General features: G+C 39.9%; 1 protein-coding gene across 4 annotated transcripts in view; it reads right to left on the bottom strand.

Annotated features, from left to right (window-relative positions):
• Positions 1 to 8,181: 8,181 nt before the first annotated feature.
• MTDH (metadherin) overlaps positions 8,182 to 21,960 on the bottom strand; it is a 64,943-nt gene continuing 51,164 nt past the window's right edge. For 3 of the 4 annotated variants that reach the window (XM_033125884.1, XM_033125886.1, XM_033125887.1), the window contains 4 exons: positions 17,552 to 17,659; positions 13,170 to 13,310; positions 10,596 to 10,752; positions 8,516 to 9,905 (listed from right to left, as the gene is read on the bottom strand). In XM_033125884.1, coding sequence (XP_032981775.1) covers positions 9,835 to 9,905; positions 10,596 to 10,752; positions 13,170 to 13,310; positions 17,552 to 17,659 — 477 coding nt within the window. In that variant the 3' untranslated portion in view covers positions 8,516 to 9,834. Of the gene's footprint in view, positions 9,906 to 10,595; positions 10,753 to 13,169; positions 13,311 to 17,551; positions 17,660 to 21,960 lie in introns of all 4 variants that reach the window. The other variant, XM_033125885.1, reaches the window with a different exon arrangement.

Genomic DNA, 21,960 nt, shown 5'->3' with positions numbered 1-21,960 from the left:
TCATGAGTCCGGAGCTGAAACATAACTAAGGCCAATGTGTTACCTTTGTTTGATTAAAACGTTATTCTAGGGGCGATCGGGTGGCTCAGTTGGTTAGAGCGCAAGCTCTAGGCAATGGGGCTGCCGGGTTGATTCCCACATGGGCCAGCAAGCTGCGCCCTCTGCAACTAGAATGAAGTCAATGAGCTGCCGCTCAGCTCCCAGGTGGCCAGATGGCTCAGTTGGTTGGAGCGCATGCTCTCAACCACAGCGTTGCCGGTTCGACTCCCACAAGGGACGGTGGGCTGTGCCCCCTGCAACTAACAATGGCAACTGGACCTGGAACTGAGCTGCACCCTCCACAAGTAAGATTGAAAGGACAACAACTTGACTTGGAAAAAGTCCTGGAAGTACACACTGTTCCCCAATAAAGTCCTGTTCCCCTTCCCAATAAAAATCTTAAAAAAAAAAAAGAATTTCATGTGAGGTTACAACATTGGTGTAACATTGGTGTAGTGGACGTTAATCAGATTTTAGCTGCTCAACAAATGGATTTTGAATATCCTTTATGTTTGAAGTTCCCCACATAACCAAAATTCAATGTCCGGTATCCCTGCTGACAGACATGGATATGACGCCTCTGCCAACATTAAGGAAGGAGCGTGGTAAGAGGAGGCCTGAGCAGAACCAGCTGTGGATTCATGGTGGGGTGGCCCCCAGCGGTGGGGTGCAGGAATTTGGTCCTTCTCACAGGAACTGGTGTGTTGATGGTTTTTGCTAGAGCAGCCTCTGAATGTGGCTATGGGCTATTCCTGGGAGGGTAAGGGCCTGGATCTCTGGTGCCTCCAGATTCCGTTTTAGCTTGTCAGCGAAAAAATATCCAGCCTGAGAGAAAGCTTATAAGAGTTTATTTGAGCCAAACTGATGACAATTGCTGGGAAGCAAAGTCTCAATGGATTGAGAAAATGCTCCCGAAACTGGTCATTTTGCAACTTATTTTATACATTAGAATCAAAGGAGGAAGGTTACATGAAATCCATTGGTTGTAGATTAAGGCGGTAGGAGAAAGCAAAGCAGGGAAATCTCTGGAACTGGATAAAAAGCAAAATGGAGAGACACACACTTCTTTTACATTGGTAGGTACAGGACAGTTAATAGCATTTTACAGCACATAGAGATGGTATTTGGAGAACAAGGGATTCAACAACTACAAAATGAGGGATTTTGTAGTTTCCTGCTCTGGTGGTGGGTTGTGCCCCATGGGGGGTCTGGAAAGAGGGATTACTCTGATATTCCAGGTATGTTATCTTAGATGCAAAAAGATGACAGATAGACTGGCTCACTTAAGGTAAAGATTGTCAAGGAAGCTACAGGCCAAAGATGTGACTTACTTGCCATGGCCCGCCTTAGTTAGGAATTTTTATGCTCACGGCATACTATGTTGTTATTTACAGTCTTCTGAGTTTGTCAGGTTTAACATGTGGCCCTTTTGCCATCCACGAGCTTCAACTAACCAAAAGGGATTCTGGGTTTGACAACTAAGAACCCTGATAAATACAGAGCCATTTTATGTTTTATCTGATACCTGGTATCCATCAGGCTAGTCCCCTGCCCTTCTCCTGCTGCTGTCCACTACTTTTTCTTACTTGATCTTTTTCAAATAATTTATTTCCATAATCTTTGAGGTACTTAAAAAAATCGATTGCATTCTAATTGAAACTGAATTCAATTTATATATTAATTTTGGAAAGGCTGGCATTTTTGTTTTCCCAATAAAGAATGATATAGCTTTTCATTTGTCAGATTGTTTTGTCTTTCAGTAAGACCTTGTAGTTTTCATTTGGTCTTATGTCTTTCTTGAAAAATTTATTTTGTGTGATAGTTTTAGCTGTGATGTAATTGGAATTTTTTTCCCCATTTCTTTTTCTACGTGATTATTCTAGTACAGAAAATTCTATTGTTTTTTGTATATCTGCCACTGTAGTATATTCTCTTCCTAATGAGGATAGCTTTTTACCTTGTTTTTTCTAGGTATATAATCAGGAAAAAAAAGAATTCCTTTCTTCCTTTCTGATGTTATACCTAACTTTAAAATTTTCATACCTGTTAATACCACTTGTGGAGGAGAGACTGTTCCATGACGTGACCAATGCCTGACCCTCAAGATAGATCTCGGCCAGACAGAGATTGCTTCCCATAAACCCCTCAGAGACTGACTGACAGACCCTTCCCTTATGCCCCAGCAGTGCTGGTTCCTACTAGAACAGGTCCTTGCTCTGCCCCGCGAAAGCATGTAAGGCATTATCCCCATATCTGGGGTGAGTCATGCCCCGGTACCCCCATCCATCCAGCCTTGTCCTATATACTCCTTTAGTGCCTGCCATGCCTCTCGTTTGTTAAGTTCCCTTAATAAACTCTTGGTATAATTGATGGAAGTGTCAGCCTTTCTTTGGTCTCTTGGCCCCAGGAAATTTTCCCAACACATCTCTAAGACAATGTTGGCTAGCAGGTAACCCTGCCTTGCTCTGATTTTAATCAGGATAACTTTAGTATTTCACCTATTTTTTAATCTGAATTTGGAAGATTATTGGATTTGATAAAATACGTCTTCAGCAGTGCCATGATCACATACCTTTTCTGTTGTGTCTGCTCACTCACGGGCCGTGAAAGAATTCAGGAGTGAGATAGAAATATAGATTTATTAAAGAAAGTGGAGGGTCGGCTGGGCAGAGTCTGCTGGAAACTACTGGGTCTCAAGTCATTGGTTTCAAGTTTTCTGTTTTCCTGTAGTTGGGGGAGGGGGAAGGTGTGGTAAAGCTGGTTATCATGACCTTTGCATATGTTATGTAGATTTAAGTTGGAGCCAGGAGAGTGGATCCCAAACAGATGCAAAACCTCTCCCAAGTCTCAGGGCTAGCACTGGGCCTAAGGAAATAGAAACACTGAAACTGCATAGTAAATGTGTAGGAAGCAGAATCATTAAGAGGCAAAGAAAAGAAAACTTTCAAAAAGTCCCAAGCTAAATTGCACTTATTAATTTAAATTATACCACAGGTCCAAATCTCAAAAATAGATTTCGTGCCATCATCTTAACATTTTCTGCTTTAATTCTGTGATAAAATGAAATATGTTAATAGATTTCCAGTATTGGCCCACACTTGCATCTTCGGTCAGTGTTTTATTCTTTTGATAAATTACTGAATTTTATTTGTCAATAACAGAAATACCTCCTTGCCTAGTTCCGGTGCTAAGGCAGGTTTTCTTCAATCTTTCATTATTGTGGTCTTTTCAATATTTTGAGAAATGGGAATAACTACAATTTTTCCAGGTAATCCCGTGATATTTTTAATTATTACAGGCAGTGTGGGGACAGAGCCAGGAGTGCTGTTTCCAGGCTCTCGGCCTCACGTGGAAAGGTGCTGGCTCGGGTAGTAGATGGTCATCTGCTGTGACTAGTTGGTCATCAGCTGTTACCCGTTAGCCATTAACCACTGATATAACTGCCGTGGCTAAACTAGCAAGTGCAGAGTGTGGATTGCGGATTGCAGTGGTGGATTGCAGTTAGCAAGTGAGGTTGGTTGGCAGAGAAGTGGACAGTGGGTTGCAGATCATGTGTCTCCAACCCAGCCGCCAGCGAGAATATAGTGGTATGATCCCCTATCTATGGCTCCGTGGGTGTTCCTTTTGGCCTCACCATGCCCTCCGTTCTTATGTGGGGAGCGGGACCAGAGACCCCGCATGACACCCTGCATGACAAACACTCAATCTCAGGAAGACCAGGAGGAGCTGCTGCCAGAGAGCTGGACGCCTATGGAGGGGTGGGAAGACATGGAGAGTTCTCTGACCAGCATAGGCCAGAGAAAGCAAAGGTCATTGTAGCCCTGTGGGCTGGGAAGTGCTTGCTGAGGCCCTCACCCCCAGGTTGGGGAGGACTTGGAGCTCTCACCCTGCGGAGAGGGCACACGTTGGGGGGCCGGTGCATAGCCCTGGCGAATGACTGTGGACTATGGGGAATTGCCTTCCATCCCTGATTTGATGGACCACTTGACTGTTTGCTTGGGAATGTGCCACCATGCAGTGGAACAGGTGGATGTTTGCTTCCTGTGTAAGCACCTTGGCTGTGAGCCATTATTGTTCTAGAAAGACTGGTGGTACCCTGAGAAACCCTGGCTGTGCCCTGAGAACCCTGGCTGTGCCCAGGAAGTCTAGCTGTTGCCCAGAAAGACTGGTGGTACCCTAAGAAGCCCAGGAAGTCTGGCTGTGCCCAGAAAGACGGGTGGTACCCTAAGAAGCCCAGGAAGTCTGGCTGTGCCCAGAAAGACGGGTGGTACTCTAAGAAGCCCAGGAAGTCTAGCTGTTGCCCAGAAATACTGGTGGTACCCTGAGAAGCCTTGGCTGTGCCCGGGAAGTCTGGCTGTGCCCAGAAAGACTGGTGGTACCCTAAGAAGCCCAGGAAGTTTGGTTGTGCCCAGAAGGGCTGGTGGTGCCCTGAGAAACCCTGGCTATGCCCAGAGAGCCTGGCTGTGTCCAGGATATTGCATTCACCTCCAGACTCCTCGCACAGGGCTCCTCGTGGAAGACGCTTTGTGGGGACAGAGCCAGGAGTGCAGTTTCCAGGCTCGGCCTCAAGTGGAAAGGTGCTGGCTCGGGTAATAGATGGTTATCAGCTGTGACTAGTTGGCCATCAGCTGTTACCGGTTAGCCATTAGCCACTGATATAACTGCCGTGGCTACGCTAGCAAGCGTGAAGTGCGGATTGCAGAGAGGCGGATTGCAGTTAGTGAGGTTGGTTGCCAGAGAAGCGGACAGCAGGTTGCGGATCATGTGGCTCCTGCTTCCTGTGTCTCCAACCCAGCTGCCAGCGAGAATGGTATGAATCCCCTATCTATGGCTCCGTGCGTGTTCCTTTTTGGCCTCACCGTGTCCTGCATTCTCATGTGGGGAGCGGGAGCAGTGACCCTCCATGACACCCTGCATGACAGGCAGTTTAGAAGTCATTCATAATTCCTAAATTACTAACAGCTCTTGCTGTTTTGCCATAAATCCCCTTGTGGTGTTTTATCAGAAGTCTGTAGCCCCTCAACAAACTTCAGAAGGAACCCTCCAAGGGAGCACTTGCTGCTCCTCTAAATCCTGGGGGAGGGAGCTGTGGGCTGCTCCTCTCTTGGGCCTTGCTATCCATTTTCAAGGAAAGGCTGCCATGTTGTATCCTCTACACAACTCCGGGGGCACCATTCATAGTCAGTCATTGTTCCTAATATATTTGTTTCCCAACACATCAGTATAATGATTTGTGGAAGGAACGCCAATGGGGCTGCCTGACACCGTCCTGAGATGAAGGTAGATGTCACCTGAGACCCTTAGCCAGTTCTAGCACCAAAAAGAACCTCTGCCAACTTGGAGCATTTGAGAGCAGCTATTTTCATCCATGCCTTTCCCCCCCTTGATCCTGTTACCAAACAACAAAGGTCAAGCTCATCCCCAGTATCTCCCTACTGGTAATGTTCTATTTCTTAAGCGGAATGGTGGTTTCAAAGGTATTCATTTTATTATGTTATAATTTATGTACGTTACATATATTCATTTTGAATGCTTTGATACAATAAATTAAAAAAACACACATACAAATAAGAATGCCATTATCATGGGATGACCTTGAATCTGCTTCAATTTTTCTTCAAATTAGTCTATTATAAACCTCAGCACTTTAACTATTATTAGTTAGCAAACACCTTACAACGCACAACATACACCTGTCTTAATGCTAGGGGGTAGAAGTAATTCTCCTGTTATATAGAATAGTAGTAATGCCTTATTTTTTTAAAGATTATACATCAGGGCAATTCTTCTATTGACACTTGTTATAATCTATGCTGCGTATAGGTGTGATAGCAGGCTACTGTTTCTTTCAGCTTGTCTCTGAAATTTAAAAGTCAGAGTGGCAGAAATTTCTTCCAGAATCTCTTACATAGAAATAGGAACCTTATCAGATGCTACTCTGAGCATCCAGATTTAAAAATTTCTGCTTAATTGGAAAAGCTAAAACCTGACCTTAAAAATGATGCTTCAGTGCAGGATACACAATGTATGTCAGCCCTGTGACAGACAATAGCTGTGCCTGATATCCAATTAATTCTCTGCCGCTTTTTCAGTAATGAATCCTGAAATATTAATTTGGCTCATAGTAGCCCATAATAAAGATTATTTCCCATCCCGCCTGTAGCTAGGGATCAAGTGATGAAGTTTGGGTTGATACGCCTATGTATGTGGTGTAACTAGTAAGAAGTGTTCTTAAAGGAAGGGGGCAGAAACACTGATAGGACATTTCTAGCTGGTGCAGCGATCTGTAGCCATGACATGAAAGCCGTGTGTTGAGAACAGGTAGGAGCAACACAGAAGGAACCTGAATCCTGAACCTGCAGTGTCGCAGACTACCATCCCAGACTTTTACATGAGAGAAATAAACTTCTATCTTGTTTAAGTTGCTCTTGTTTGGGGACATAGACAAACTAATACATCACACCAAATTTGAGTCTAGTTTCCTTAACCTAAAAGCTTAATACAATTGATGTAATGCACCTGGTGGCAGTTACATGTACTGCTAACATGATGTGAGATGGGAACTGTTTCCCAGAGAACATCGTGTTTCACAAACAGGGGCTTTCTAAGAGGTACTTAACTCCAAGTATTTGACTTCCCACTGGTAAAGCCTGCAAGTGCACCTATGGTTTCAGAAAGAAACATCAAGAACATCAAAAAGTAATTGACTTTAGACTACCTTAGGATGCAAAATGACAGAAGTCCTTTCCCATAAGAGAACTATAACAAGCAATTTAAACAAAACAAAAATGTTTTCTTTTATTTACAATACTCAATGCATTTTACAAATAACATATTTGCATTCCCTAAGTCTTTTGGAAAGTAATTCCAGTTTGTGCAATGAGTTTACAGGAAAGACTTAAGACATCTATTAGACATCTTAAACCTAAATTCTAAATTTTGAAAGATATTTCACACTAGATTAATAGAGGACAGTTTTTAATTAAGAAAAACTAAACTCTGTAGTTAAATATTGCCCTTCAATATCTAACCCAAATACAAAGCAGATTAGCCTATGAAATAATACCATTAGATTCGGACGAATTTCCACTGCTCCCCCCAACAAAATGCATGCATAAAGTAAACATGGTAAGTTACATTGACATTTTATTTCAGTACTTTTTTTTGGACTCTCTCAACTACTGTTTTGCTCAATCCAGAGTATAGATAGGTAGGATTTCTGTCTGGGGAAATCTTAAAACCACTACTCCCTGCTACAGAATTTTCATAAATAGTTGTTTGTGGAGACAGGAGGGCCTAGGGTGATTTTAAATAGTTTCTCTAGGAGTCTTATTTGCTAATCTGAACAAGGTTCCCATCCAGGCCTGATGGCGCCTAAAGGGATCAGTTATTTCCCTACTAACAGTTTGGGGGGCATCTAATCCAAGCCTCCAGAGGACAAGAGGCTCCTCTCTCTCCTCCCTTAATCACTACCTTGATTTTAGTGCCTTCTGAGTTGATAATGGGGAACAGTTTCTGTGTTCAGATTCCAGAAACTGCTTTCATGTCACACAAAGACCTTCCGGGACAGGTAAAGAGCAATGAACAATACTTTAATTATGCAAGAGTTTGTATCTCATGCAAGCGAAAGAGAATAAACTTATTAATTTTATCAGAGTTATCCTCTCATAAAATCTAAAACCCATGTCCTAGTTCTTGAGCCAGAGAGAAGGAACAGAGGCATCCATACTGAATCCACCCCAATTTAGCAATGCACTTCTTCATCTGCACACTTCATCTCTTCTTAAAAGACAGTGTAGGTGGATGAATGGGAGATACTACGCTGGAGAATATAAGCTGGAGAAATAAAGTCCAACACTTGACACTGCCAACAAAACTCTAAGATAAAGAAAGGGTGAGGTAGAGTTGAGAGAGTTCAATTAAATTTTTTGAGCACAGATCTTTTGGCACATCCTAAAATTACAGACTCCCTATGAATTCTTTTTTGTCATACCTTTACAAAGTGCTGGCAACTTAGAAATCCTTGGATCTTTCTAGGAAACATCTATGTAAAGCTAACAGAATAAGTCATTGAAGAAATCCATTCCTGGCACTTTAGCATATTTACCCCCATATTGAAGCAAATAAAAACAATGCTATCCATTTGCTGAATTTATTTAAACAAATCAATTTAGAAATATTATAGAATTAAACAAAACTTCTAACATGTAAACATACTGCTATGTTCCTGAAACATGTTACCACCTGATAAAGAGTTAATCGCTCGTTAGGAAAGCTGTCCATTAATAAGGCCAGTCTTCAGCAAAACTAAAACCATTTTGTTCCTTTAGCTTTCCTAGTATGACAATGCAATACTATCAAACCACAATCAAATATAATAAAGACAATGTTGGATGGATAGATCAGTACCATTGGTGACAGCTAAACAGGTTCATTCTTGGCGCCACATAAAAACAATTAAGCCAATCACATCAAATAAATCATGGCTTTTTTTCTTCATCACAATTCACTAAATGATGATAGTTATGGTCCTTGTCAAACACGTTTGGTAAAGGCTATTTACAGTGTACATGGCTGAGCATGCACTATTTATAGTTACAAAGATACCTGCCAGTTTATTACAATAGTTACACAGTGCCTGAAAATGGTGAAACATCTCACACATTTAAATCAATACAGTTTCAAGCAGGAAACGTTCCTTATTTGACCATGATTGCAATAATTACATGAAAATTCTTATAAAAACACGAATCCCCTTCAAGAAATTGATGCATATTCTACGCACTACAGGTTAAGGCAGTAAAAAAATGTATTCCTGATAACTGGAGGTCTTGACAATGTCAATTAAAGCTGTCTGACTAGTTTTTTATTCTCCATCATATACTCAAACTTCTGTCTGTATAACTAGTTTGTGAAAGATTTCATTTTTAACGTCAAAGAAAGTATTAGTAATGAAGAAGAGCTGACGCTGGAAAAAAGTAATCGCTAGGGGAAGAAAAAATGTAAGTTGCGTTTTGCCTGAAAGTTTTCAAATCATAAACAATAACAACGTTTGTGAGTCTGATCTTTAAAAGCATAAAATACATATAGCTTACCTTTCTTAATTTAAAATATACTGTACTTTGAACAATTCAAGTAATGTAAGACTATCAAAAATAACTTCAAAAGCCGTAAGTGTCAACTACATTTTCAATGTTTTAATAAAGAACTTTTTAAAAATTGTAAACTAAACCATGACAGTTCAGTTAAACAAATGATAAATGACTTTTTATTTGCACTTGTGATTCCTTTAATACAAATTGCTACCAACAAATATGTAAAGATATGGCCTATTATGCATTTGATCAAAGCACTTTGACTTAAGCATAAAACAGATTCAAATGGTGTAAGTTCTGTGCATAAGATCCAAGAAGCTGCCTACTAATTAGTAGGCAACATTCTCTCTCAATCAGAATCCTTTATTCCTCAGCTGCAGATGAGATAGGGCACAATCTGTTGTAAACAGGGCACTGTTGTAAAACCAGGATAATATTCTTAAATTAAGATCATTTTCGTTAAATTGAAAAGACTTTTCCCAAGTGTCTTCCAGCACTGTAGTATATTCTGCTGAACTCTTAATTTCATAAATTAACTTTCCTTTGATTCCATTTTTTATGGTGGTTGTGTTCACAGTTTTGTTTTAAAAATTGGTTTAAATTTATATAAAACTCTGTACATGTTCACAAATTATTGCATAAACAGCATAATCTTCAAGACAGTGTTTGCAAACACTTGTCCAATTCAGGAAAAGAAAATTCACGTTTCCCGTCTGGCTTTTTTCTTCTTTTTTATTTGTTTGGGAGATTCCCAGCTAGTTTCAGACTTGGCTAAAAGAGAAAAGAAAAAGAAAGAAAAGAAAAAAGAGAGAAAAAAGTTAGGATGGTAAAATACTGTTACATCTCAAACATATAAAAGTAGTATCAATGAAAACATGCTTTGAAATCTACTAGGAATGCCTCAAATTTTATGTTTAAGTTTTTAATTTCTAGTTACATGTTTTTAGGTTATTCTATGTCTTCCTTCCTCTTTTTCTTTCAATCCTAATGTATTCTTTGGTTTACCCATATGGATAATATTTCACTAGTTTTGACCTTTGACAGAAAACCATCATTTAATATGGGCTCTATCTAAGTAATAAACATAAAAGTGGGTAAAATGGACACTAAAGGTAGCTGAAGGAGAAAAGGAGGGGGAAAAAAGGCACAGACCAATCTGTAGTTTCAAGAACATGTGCACAGAAAAGGGAGGGACCAGGAGGACCAGGGCAGGTACCAAGTAGTCCTCTGTGTAGGTCCTTGGCTGCCTATTCTCGCCTGGAGTGATTTCAGCTCCTTGGTCCCCAAAACTGAGGTCCACAAGGTTCCAAGGAATTGAGAATTTGCAAAGGAAGAACAGGCTGCTCTATTAATCCATTAGACTTCTAAGATCAGAAGTCTAAATATCTTAGACTTCTAAGATATTAATATTTATGAACAGTACAGAGAACACACAAAAAAACCAAAGATGAGATTACTTACTCTGTGAAGGAGGCACACTATTTTGCTTAGTATTTGACTTGGATTTATCTGACTCTTGTAGCATTGGTGGCACTTGGGAAGAGCTCTTGTCAGAATCACTTTTTGATAAAATAACAGATGGCTCGGTAGGAACAGCAGGTGGAAGAGATTTGATAGGCTATTTTGGAATAAAATGGTAAGATTTTTGTAAAAAATTTCCAATAAAATTAAGTATCATAGTAATACCAAGAGGCTGTTTAGCAGCCAAGTAAATGCTAAGATGCTTTCCAGAAGAAGAACTACAACTCATACATGCCCTCTAGTGACATAACTGAATAGATCTTTACCTAAAATATCCACAAATATAAGTTGGGATAAAAATAGATGAAGGTTTAAGATGACTGAATCTCAAGTAGGAGTAAATAATTCCATTTTCATTAACATTTATATTTTTCTTTTTCATTATAAATGGCACGATTTTATATTTGTTAGCAATTTAATGTTTCTGTCCACTTCTCACCAACTCTCAACTCCTCAAAACCTTTTCATGTGAAAGACAAAAAGAAAATAGCTAATTTTAGAACTATCAGTAGGTGTTACCTCCTTTTCTCCTTTTCAAGAGGTAGGGATATCTCAAACAGCAGCAGCAATAGCTTCAGTTTCCTACCCAAGGGAACAGATGGCCTTAGACAAAAGCTGACTATGGCTACTAGTTTTGTCAGTTAAAGCAACTATTAAACTCAGGCCCAAATCTTTAGTTTTATCCAGTCTGGTGGTTAGGGCCTAGATTTGTGAACTTTGCTTCTCCTTTCAAATGGGAGCAGAAAGCAGGTAATCGAACTGACATACCTCACTGAGGTCTGTTAATTCATGGTTAGAACCAGGTAATAATAGATTCTCCAATATTTGGAGTGCCTTGAGGCTGTAATAGATGAGTAGGAGATCACTTCACCCTTTAGCTTTACCTGTAATCATTATTTTGAATACAGAAACAAGGGTAAGTAATGTTTCTCTTGCCCCTTGTTCTTCCAGGCTCCGTAGTGTCAAGAAAGCACAACGGGAAAGGAAACAAAAGGAAGAAGCTATGTGAGCCCAGGTAACTACTAGGATTGTTTCTTCCTACTTCGGTATTTGAAAAGAAGCATTTCTGTTATTCAGTTTAGCTTTCTTAATGTTTCCTGTATTTATTTCGTACCCTAGTTTTATTACTTTTTTTTAAAAGGGAAATCACTTTATTTTTTCCCCCCTTCTTCTGCCTCCCCGCTGCACTCTGGTTCAAACCATTGTTTCTCAGTCTAGTTGTGTAGGACACAGCTCCCTGGCCCATGCTGGTATTATGAGACTTGCGCTCCACCTCAGCTGAGGCAGTCGGTCGGCGGTTGGCCACTCACAGTAGCTCTCACTGGCTGCCAGCCACTCATGCTGGCCGCCGGCCACTCATGGCAGCACACGGTAGCCCATGGCAGCACACAACAGCCCCACGGCACCTTACGGCAGCCCAGCTCCAGGCAGAGCTATTGTTCACAATCTTAGCTGTAGAGGGTGCAGCTCACTGGCCCACGTGGGAATCGAACCGCTGTCCTCAGCGTTAGGAGCATGGCGCTCCAACCACCAGGCCGGCCCCTTGTTACTTATTTTTAATCTCCTTCCCCCCCACACTGTTCTCTCACTTATGTATGTTAAATCACAAAAGGACTCAAGTATTCTTTACAAGATGGCTTCTGAAAATAACTTAAGCGAAACATCAAAACGTCAAATGACCCTTTGTAGTCCTACTATTAAACCTATGGACATATTGGGATTGCATTCTTTTACCTTAAAATATGTTTAGGGAAATAAAAGCATCAAATTCAAAATGAAAGAAAGGTTAAGATTTTGTTTTAGTACAAGGCTGTTACAAATTCTTTCTCTTAGTGGTAATTCAGGTTCTTGCCTAAAGCTGTTTTATTATATATGTTAAGTTCCACAAAGGCATAGATGTTTTTGTCTGCTTTGTTCTCTGATGTATCCCCAAATCTAAAGTAGTGTGTAGCATATAGTAGGTTCCCAATACATTTTTTTGAACGAGTAAATAAATGAACGATGCAAGTCTAGTGGAACTTAATATATTTCAATATGATATAATTCACCTAAACAGAAATCAGAGTTTAAAGAGCTATGGTCTTTATGTCACTGGCCTAGACCTTTTATAAAATGGTGCCTTCAGACACATCAAAAGTTTCCATAGAAAGCACATATGTATTTCAAATTTAAGCAAATGTTATATTTTCAGAGGTTGGACCATAGTCAGATTATGTGTATGCTTTGGGGAAAATGAAATCAGTTACATTTTCTCTATCAATCCCTTGTATGCTTAGATATTTAACAGGACAAAATAGAGTCTAGCAGCTCTGGTTTTGCTGTTATGGGACTTTGGAGAGGTTTATTCAACTCCTCTAACTTATTTTATGTAATGGATCCTTACCTTTTTTGTGGGGTTGTTGTGAGGACTAATTATTTTGATTAATTTAAATGCTTAACACAGTACTTCAATAAGATATTATGATATAAATCTCAAGTCATCAAAATTTTATTCCTTCAATATCAAAAAGTTACCTGGCTATTTTTGACGAGTGCTTCAGCTGGATCACTAGTGCTTATGGTTTTCAAAGAAAAAGCTTTTTCTTGTTTTGGGCGGACTTTAGAGGTATTCACTGGAAGCTCTTCTCTAATCTCTTTTTCTAATTCTTCTGGGTCCTACAGAGAAAAGTAGTCTATTAGATGATATAAATCACCCATTTTTACTAAATAAAATCTATTTGGTTTGTTGTACTAGTATCCAGAATATATTAAAAAAAATTTAATTTCAGAAACTGCTCAAATAGCTTAAAAGAACATAATAATTATTCAAAGATTTAAAATACGTAGGCACATTTGGAACATACATTCATCATCCCGGTTTTCTGCAGGGATTGATTTAAATCAATAGTAAATTAAAAAACAATACATTCACATCCCAAAATGGGAATCACACTAATTTACTAAACCAACTCCAACAGAATAAAGTAAACTCATATTTTTTTCTTTAAAAAAAAGTACACAGTGAATTAGTTGATACTTAAACTTTACACTTTAGAAATAGACAGGAATTTCAATTTTGGCCATGACACAATCTATCTGTATATTCTCAAGGACAAATCATTTAGTTTCCCTGAACCTTAGTTTTCTCAATTATAAAATAAAATTTGCCTAGATAATTTTTAAGGTCCTGTCCAAGCTTTAAATAGGTCTATTCTTAGGCCTTCAGACTTTAAAAAGTTTCAACAAAATAATTCTGAAGCACACTACATGCTTAGGTATGTGAAATAAGTAAAGTATGAACCAGAATATGTTAAATAGGGCCATCACTGTGAATTGTATTGTTCTTTAGCAAACTCATACATACAAGTGGACATTCTTTTTATTAATAAAACTGGCTAAGATGATCTTGAAAGTTTCCTTCCAACACTGATATTCTACAAAATTTGTTCAGGATGATAGTGGGTTTAGACAGTAATTCAAAATTTTGTACAGCAAAATTTTGTACAGCAAAATTTAACCTAGATCTTAAGCAACTAGGTTTGGAAGTATGTATGTAAGATTTGCAGGCTGTACAAAGAGAAGACATAAGTTAGTTCCATGCTAAGCTGAACTCTAATAGTAAAAAACCCCACGAAACACATACCAACAACTAAAAACAACTTTACTGAAAAAAGAACAAATTAAAAAATGTAATTGTTTATGGATACGATACCACGTGCTATATACCTCAGAAAGAACCTCACAGATATCTCATTTAATACCAAAGCAACCAGGCTGGCCCGGTGGCTCAGGCGATTGGAGCTCCGTGCTCTTAACGCCGAAGGCTGCCGGTTTGATTCCCACATGGACCAGTAGGCTCTCAACCACAAGTTTGCCGGTTCGACTCCCTCAAGGGATGGATGGTGGGCTCCGCCCCCTGTAACTAAGATTGAACACAGCACCTTGAGCTGAGCTGCCTCCTGGATGGCTCAGTTGGTTGGAGCGCGGGCTCTCAACCACAAGGTTGCCAGTTCAATTCCTCAAGTCCCGCAAAGGATGGTGGGCAGCGCCCCCTGCAACTAAGACTGAACATGGCACCTTGAGCTGAGCTGCCGCTGAGCTCCCAGTTGGTTGCCGATGGCTCAGTTGGTTGGAGCTCATCCTCTCAACCACAAGGTTGCAGGTTTGACTCCCTCTTAGGGATGGTGGGCTGTGCCCCCTGCAACTAACAACGGCAACTGGACCTGGACCTGGAGCTGAGCTGCGCCCTCCACAACTACGATTAAAAGGACAACTTGACTTGGAAAAAATCCTGGAAGTACACACTGTTCCCCAATAAAGTCCTGTTCTCCTTCCCCAATAAAAAATCTTAAAAAAAACACAAAAAAACATACCAAAGCAACCTATGTAGTAGGTAAGGAACTTGGGCAAAGTAAAACAAACAAAAAACAATTAGTAAATGGCAGACCTGAAATACGAAAATAGATATGACTCTAAAGTCTGTATCTAATTCATTGTATTTTTTTGTTTTTTTATTTTTAAGATTTTATTGGGGAATGGGAACAGGACTTTATTGGGGAACACTGTGTACTTCCAGGCCTTTTTTCCAAGTCAAGTTGTTGTCCTTTCAGTCTTAGTTGTGGAGGGCGCAGCTCAGCTCCAGGTCCAGTTGCCATTTCTAGTTGCAGGGGGCACAGCCCACCATCCCTTGCGGGAGTTGAACCCGCAACCTTGTGGTTGAGAGCCCACTGGCCCATGTGGGAATCGAACCGGCAGCCTTCGGAGTTAGGAGCATGGAGCTCTAACCGCTTAAGCCACCGGGCCGGCCCCATAATTCATTGTATTTTAAAAAACAGATCAAACATTTTAAAAATAAGGACTATCAAAATACCAAAGGAATTTTCACAATGAACTTTTCCACTGAGTTGAAATTTATAAACTACATCTATCCCACAAAACTTCTTCCAAAAATAACTCACCTAATCTACAAGCCAGAGAAGCAGTATTAGTAAAGGCCATAATTAAGTCACAGTAATCCAGAAAAAGTTTGGCTAAATGGGTTTGATAGTATTACTAACAAAGGATAGTTGTTAATCACATTTCTCATGAGTTAGCTCAGCTAATGAGAAAAGCACACGTATTATATAGTTTGTTTTTTCCCCTCTCTGCCCCACTCCGGTTCAAGCCGCTGTTTCTCAGTCTAGTTGTGTAGGACACAGCTCCCTGGCCCACGCTGGTATTATGAGCCTTGTGCTCCCCCCCGGGCTGAGGCAGTCGGTTGCCTGTTGGCCGCTCACAGCAGCTCTTGCCAGCTGCTGGCCACTCACGCTGGCCACTGGCCGCTCATGGCAGCACACGGTAGCCCACGGAGCTCATGCCAAACTCCGGCTGCTCACGACACCCCAGCTCCAGGGAGAGCTGTTGTTCACAATCTTAGCTGTAGAGGGCGCAGCTCACTGGCCCATGTGGGAATCGAACCAGCAAATTTGGCATTAGGAGCACCGCACTCCAATCACCTGAGCCACCGGGACGTCCCAGTTTTTTTTTTTTTTTTTTTTTATATCCACTGATATTAGTCACATTAGCCCTAATGCCCACCAATTACTACTAAAGAGAAAAAACTAGTATAGATAATGAATCGGTATCATTTATGAAGGGCTGTGCTTAGCATGACAAAAAACATCAAAACTGAACATGTATTTCCTTAAGAAGTCATGCAGAAACTTTTCCCAAAATAGAACAATAAATAGGAAAATTATATGTAGGCCTCTAAAAGTTTTGGCTATCTCCTACATTTAAAGGAACGAGGGGCTGGCCCGGTGGCTCAGGTGGTTGGAGCGCCATGCTCCTAACGCTGAGGTCACCGGTTCGATTCCCACATGGGCCCGTGAGCTCTGCCCTCTACAGCTAAGATTGTGAACAACAGCTCTCCCTGGAGCTGGGCTGCCGTGAGCAGCCAGAGGTCAGCTGCCAGGAGCAGTTGGTGGCCAGCGTGAGCCGCCGGCAACCAGCGTGAGCAGTTGTGGGCTGCTGTGTGCTGCCGTGGGCTACTGTGTGCTGCCATTAGTGTGCAGCATGAGTGGCTCGCAGCTGACAATAGCTGCTGACAATAGCTGCCATGAGCAGCTGACCAATGACCGGCGACTGACTGCCTCAGCCGGGGGTAGTGCAAGGCTCATAATACCAGCATGGGCCAGGGAGCTGTGTCCTACACAACTAGACTGAGAAAAAATGGCTTGAACTAGAGTGGAGGGGGAGGCGGAAGAACGGGGGAAAATAATGAAAACAATTAGCTACATGATTGTAAGTAAAGAGTAAGATTTTCATAAGTTGCAATGTAATGGTGATATAATAGTACTTTCAAAAATAAATCCATGCATATTTCTAGTAATCTAGTATGTCTGAAATTAAAATTTGTTTTCATCTATATTATAATCTAAAAATTTTTCCCCAGGTAGGAAAGGGCAAAGAAAAGGAAAATGCTGGAGCAATAGAAAGTTTCTACTAGAAGCCAAAAAAGCAGGAAAGAATACTAAGTGGAAGTTGACAAACTCAGAGTCAAGTATAAGACTCTACTTGTTATGCACAAGGTTTTCTAATTGTGCTAAATTTCAGTTACCAAAAGGGAATTTTTGTATGTGTGAAGTACTATACCTCCTTTTCCATTTCACTACAATATAAACCAAAATGCATATGACTAATTTAGAATTTTATTTATTTACTTTTGGGATTACAAGTTTGATACGATTTTTTCTTAGAGCAACAAAGTTTTTATTACAGTATGATGTAGAAAATCTTTAAAACATTCTGTGACCTTCAAGTAAATTTGATGTCTCACATTGTGTCTTTTATCTCTACATATTCTTAGCATCTGCATATTTTCTTTTCACATTTCAGCATTAAGTGCTTAATGAATGTTTGTTGTTTTGATATTTTACCTGTGCAGGAGAGTTATCTTCACCCTGCTTCTTCTTTTTCTTCTTTTTCTTTTTAGATTTCCCAGTTGGAAGAGCTCCTTCTCCCTTTTCTTTATCATCATCTGAAACCTGATTTTTTTTTAAAACAGCAAAAATGTTAAAGTGAACCAATTGGTTAAGTTTTCATTATTTAGAAAACTATTATGAAATAATTTCATTCATTAGGTTCAGTCTTTATCTCCTAAATACTAAATAAGAATTAGTAATAGGCAATAAAACTGATCTAGTTACATAATTAACAAATAAAGTACATGGAACTTCAGTCTCTTATTGTCTATGATCAACGACTTTTTCTTACATCTTTCATCTCACTACAAGATCAATTAGCTGTGCAAACTAGGTTTTTAAAAACTCATTGGATAGGTAGTTCTGTTTTATTTCAGAGTTTAAATGTATCACTATTTGCATTACAATTGAATTTGACCCTGTTAAGAGAATGACAAGTTACAGAGTGGAATAAAATATTTGCAAATCACACATCCAACAAATGACTTGTTTCTTGACTATATAAAGAACACTCAAAATTCAACAGTAAAGAAACAAATACATTTAGAAAATGTGCAAAAGGTATGATGGACATTTCATGAAAGAGGATAGACAGATGGCAAAGAAGCACATGGAAAGATGTTCAACATTGGCCATTAGGGAAATGCAGATTAAATCCATAATGTAATATCACTACAAACCTATCAGGATGGCTAAAATAAAAAATAATGACAGTAGCAAGAGCTGACAAGGATGCAAAGAAATTAGATCACTCATGCACTGCCAGTGGGAATACAAAGTGATACAGTCACTCTGGAAAACAGTTTGGCAGTTTCTTAAAATATTAAATATGCAACTACCACATAACTCAGGGATTATACTCCTGGGCATTTATAACAGAGAAATGAAAACTTATGTTCGTACAAAAACTTGTACATGAATGTGTGTAGCAGCTTTAGTATTTACAGCCCCAAACTGGAAACAGCGCAGATGTCCTTCAATAGGAGAATGGTTAAATACAGGCATACTGCAGGTTTGGTTCCAGACCGCCAAACTTAAGTGAGTATCGCAATAAAGTGAGTTGTAATCTTTTTGTTGTTGGAGGGTCTTGTCCTCAATTTGTGAAAAAAGGAAACATCTGTGAAGCGCAATAAAGCAATGTGCAATAAAACAAGGTATGCCTGTAAACTGAGGTATTCGGTTGGTGCAAAAGTAATTGAGGTTTTTGCAATTATTTTTAACCTTTTAAACCGCAATTACTTTGCACCAACCTAATATATCCAGATCATGGACTACTAATAAAAAGTAAAAAAGAACCAACTAATGATATATGTAATAATCTGGATGAATCTCTAGAGAATTATGCTCAGTGAAAAACAAAACAAAAAAATAAACAAAAAACCCAACAGTACCAAAAGGTTATATATTATATAATTTTATTCACAGAACATTCTTGAAATGACAAAATTATAGAGATGGGAAACAGATTACTGGTTGCCAGGGGGGTGGAGATGGGAGGGGAGAGAGGGTAGCTATTAAAAAAAGGACTACCTGAGGGATCCTTGCAGTGAGGGAAATGTTCTACTGTTAAATTCTGATAATGAGGCACAGGGAAGTTCTAATTAGAGAAACAAGCTTAGGTTGTACATTCATGAAACATTCAACAAGTACCAGAATGACTGCTGTGTATTAAGGTACTATACTAGGAAGCTTTTTTTAAAAAAAGTAGACTATGTTTTAGAGCAGTGTTAGGTTCACAGCAAAATTGAGCAGAAGGTACAGACTTCCATATTCCCCCGCTCCCAAACATGCACGGGCTCCCCCATTATCAACATTACCCTCCAGAGGGGTATTTTGTTATAACTGATGAAACTACATTGACGTGTGGGGACAGAGTCCCAGAGAGCAGCTTCCAGGGTCTCCGCCTCACGTGGAAAGGTGCTGGCTTGGGTAGTGGATGGCTATCAGCTGTGAATAGTTGGCCGTCAGCTGTAACCAGTTAGCCATTAGCCACTAATAAAACTGCTGTGGCTACGCTAGGGGGTTGGTTGGCAGGCAGAAAAGTTGATGGCAGATTGTGCATTGTGCAGCTCCTACTCTGTGTGTCTCGCCTGGCCGCCAGAGAGACTGGGGTGCAGGAAGACCCCTTTGCTGGGGTACTGGGTGGATGTTTGCTCCCTGTGTCTCCAACCCAGCCGCCAGCGAGAAATAGTGGTGTGACTCCCCTATCTATGGCTCCGTTGGTGTTGCTTTTTGGCCTCACCATGTCCTGCGTTCTTGTGTGGGGACTGGGAGCTGAGTCCCTGCATGACAACACATCATTATCATCCAAAGTCCCTAGTTTACCTTAGGGTTAGTTCTTGGTGTACATTCTATAGGTTTGAACAAATGTATAGTGACAGGTAGCCACCGTTATAGTGTCATACAGAGTACTTTCACTGCCCTAAAAACCCTCTGTGCTCTGCCCATTCATCCCTCTTTCCTCCAGCTCCTGGCAACTCTAGGAAGCTTTTGTAGGTCAATCTAAAACTCATTTTTTTCTTTTCCTCTCAGACTTTCATTTTACCTGTTAACTGACTGCTCCTCCCCCCACCGATTTATTTACACTCTTAGTAATAAATCCCATCGGGACCTCTCTCTTTCTCTGATTTCCGAAGATAAGAGGTACTACATCCAATTAAAAGCCAACGCACAATCTACTTGTGCCTAAGGTGCACCCCCCACCTCCTGCCAGGATCCAACACGCTATTAGTCAAATATCATTTAACTTTTACTTTATTCTAGATCCTTTCCCTTTTTGTCCACAGAAATGTTAAAGCAGGGGTAGACAAACTACAAGTTGGGCCCAACGGCAGTTTTTACAGATAAAGTTCACTTCCATATTATCTGTGGCTATTGCACTACTGCATGGCCCTTTAATAAAAAGTTTGCCAATCCCTGCACTAAAGTCTCTCCTACCATTAAAATACAAGAAATGTCCAACAAAACCCTTCTTGATACCACAGTTCGCTATTGTCTGCTACCTCCCCTCCACTCCTATCCAAACTTACTCTAAAAAAGTCTTTACTTGTTACTATTTTTAAACCCTCAGTTACTCAACTTACTGCAATATGGCTACTATTCCAAGATTTCTGATGAAACTTCTTTAAATTACCAGAGAGCAAATGTCTCAACCACTGTGACCCAGAACTTTCCTTCCTCAGGTCTCTTCCATGGTCTCTTATTTCTCCTTAAAAGCTGGAGTTCTCCAGATTTCTATACTCATTCTACTGACCTTTTCAACTCTACAGATTTTTACTAGATTCACCCACCCTCAAAATTTTAACCACCATCTACTGGTAACTTCCAATTACACATCTTTCCCCTAAGCTTTAATCTGGTACAACCAACTTCTTTGAGGCACGACTACAAAACATCCCATATTTAACATATCCCAAACTGAACCAACCACCTTTCCACCAATTAATTAGCTTTGGTTTTATATTCTCTGTTGGAGCACCACTTTCACCCTCCCGGTTATCCATGCTACAATCCTAGAAGTCATTTTTGATGGCTCCTTTTCCATTCAATTCTAATCACATGCTGTGTTATTTCACTTCAATTTATTTTTCAAATTTGTCCTCTACTCCATATACCACTCTTCAGTAGTCCAGGACAGTAGTTTGGACTATTAAACAACCTCTAAATTGGTCTTCTTACCTTCACATATGCCTCCACTCCTTTTTCTACATGGATTGTTCACAGTAGCCAAAAAAAACCAAAACACTTTAGCTTAAAATTCTTCCATTATTTAGAGGATGAAGTCCAAGGTTTCAAACATGACATACAAAGACTTCTAGAATCTGGTCCCTGCCTCCCTCTCCAGTCTCATTTTTCACTACTCTTGGCATCACATTCTGCTATTATCTCTACGTACGTTGCCTGTGCTAAAACTCCCGTGCTTCCATAATACCCAAGACATACGGTAACACTACTTTTATCTGTTGATTGCATGTCTCCTTCCTCTGCTTCCTAACTGGACTAGGCTCCTTGAAGGCAATAATTGTGTATTATTTATCTCTGCTTCTCCACTAGCACAATACCTGACCCATGGTAGATGCTCATTTAATGTTTGTTGAATACTAATGGTCCTATTAGCTTCAGAACCTCTTTGACTTTTCACCCTTATTCCTAATAACTAGTAGCGAAGTTTGATCAGTAGTTTTATGTCTTTTGTAAAAACGACTTCCATTTATTTTTCAAATCTATCAACTTAGTTCTCTACTCTGATTCATATAATGTCTCTAACGCTTTCCCAAAACAGTACAAAATAGCCTCCCAAACTGATCTTGTCTTTCTGCTACATCCAGTCTAATTTTCCTAAACCTAGTGATGATTAGGTTATC

This window comes from Rhinolophus ferrumequinum, chromosome 14 (assembly GCF_004115265.2).
Source record: "Rhinolophus ferrumequinum isolate MPI-CBG mRhiFer1 chromosome 14, mRhiFer1_v1.p, whole genome shotgun sequence".
In the NCBI taxonomy this organism is placed as follows: Eukaryota; Metazoa; Chordata; class Mammalia; order Chiroptera; family Rhinolophidae; genus Rhinolophus; species Rhinolophus ferrumequinum.
Note: the sequence above shows the minus strand (reverse complement) of the source record. Positions and strands in the feature narration are given on the sequence as shown.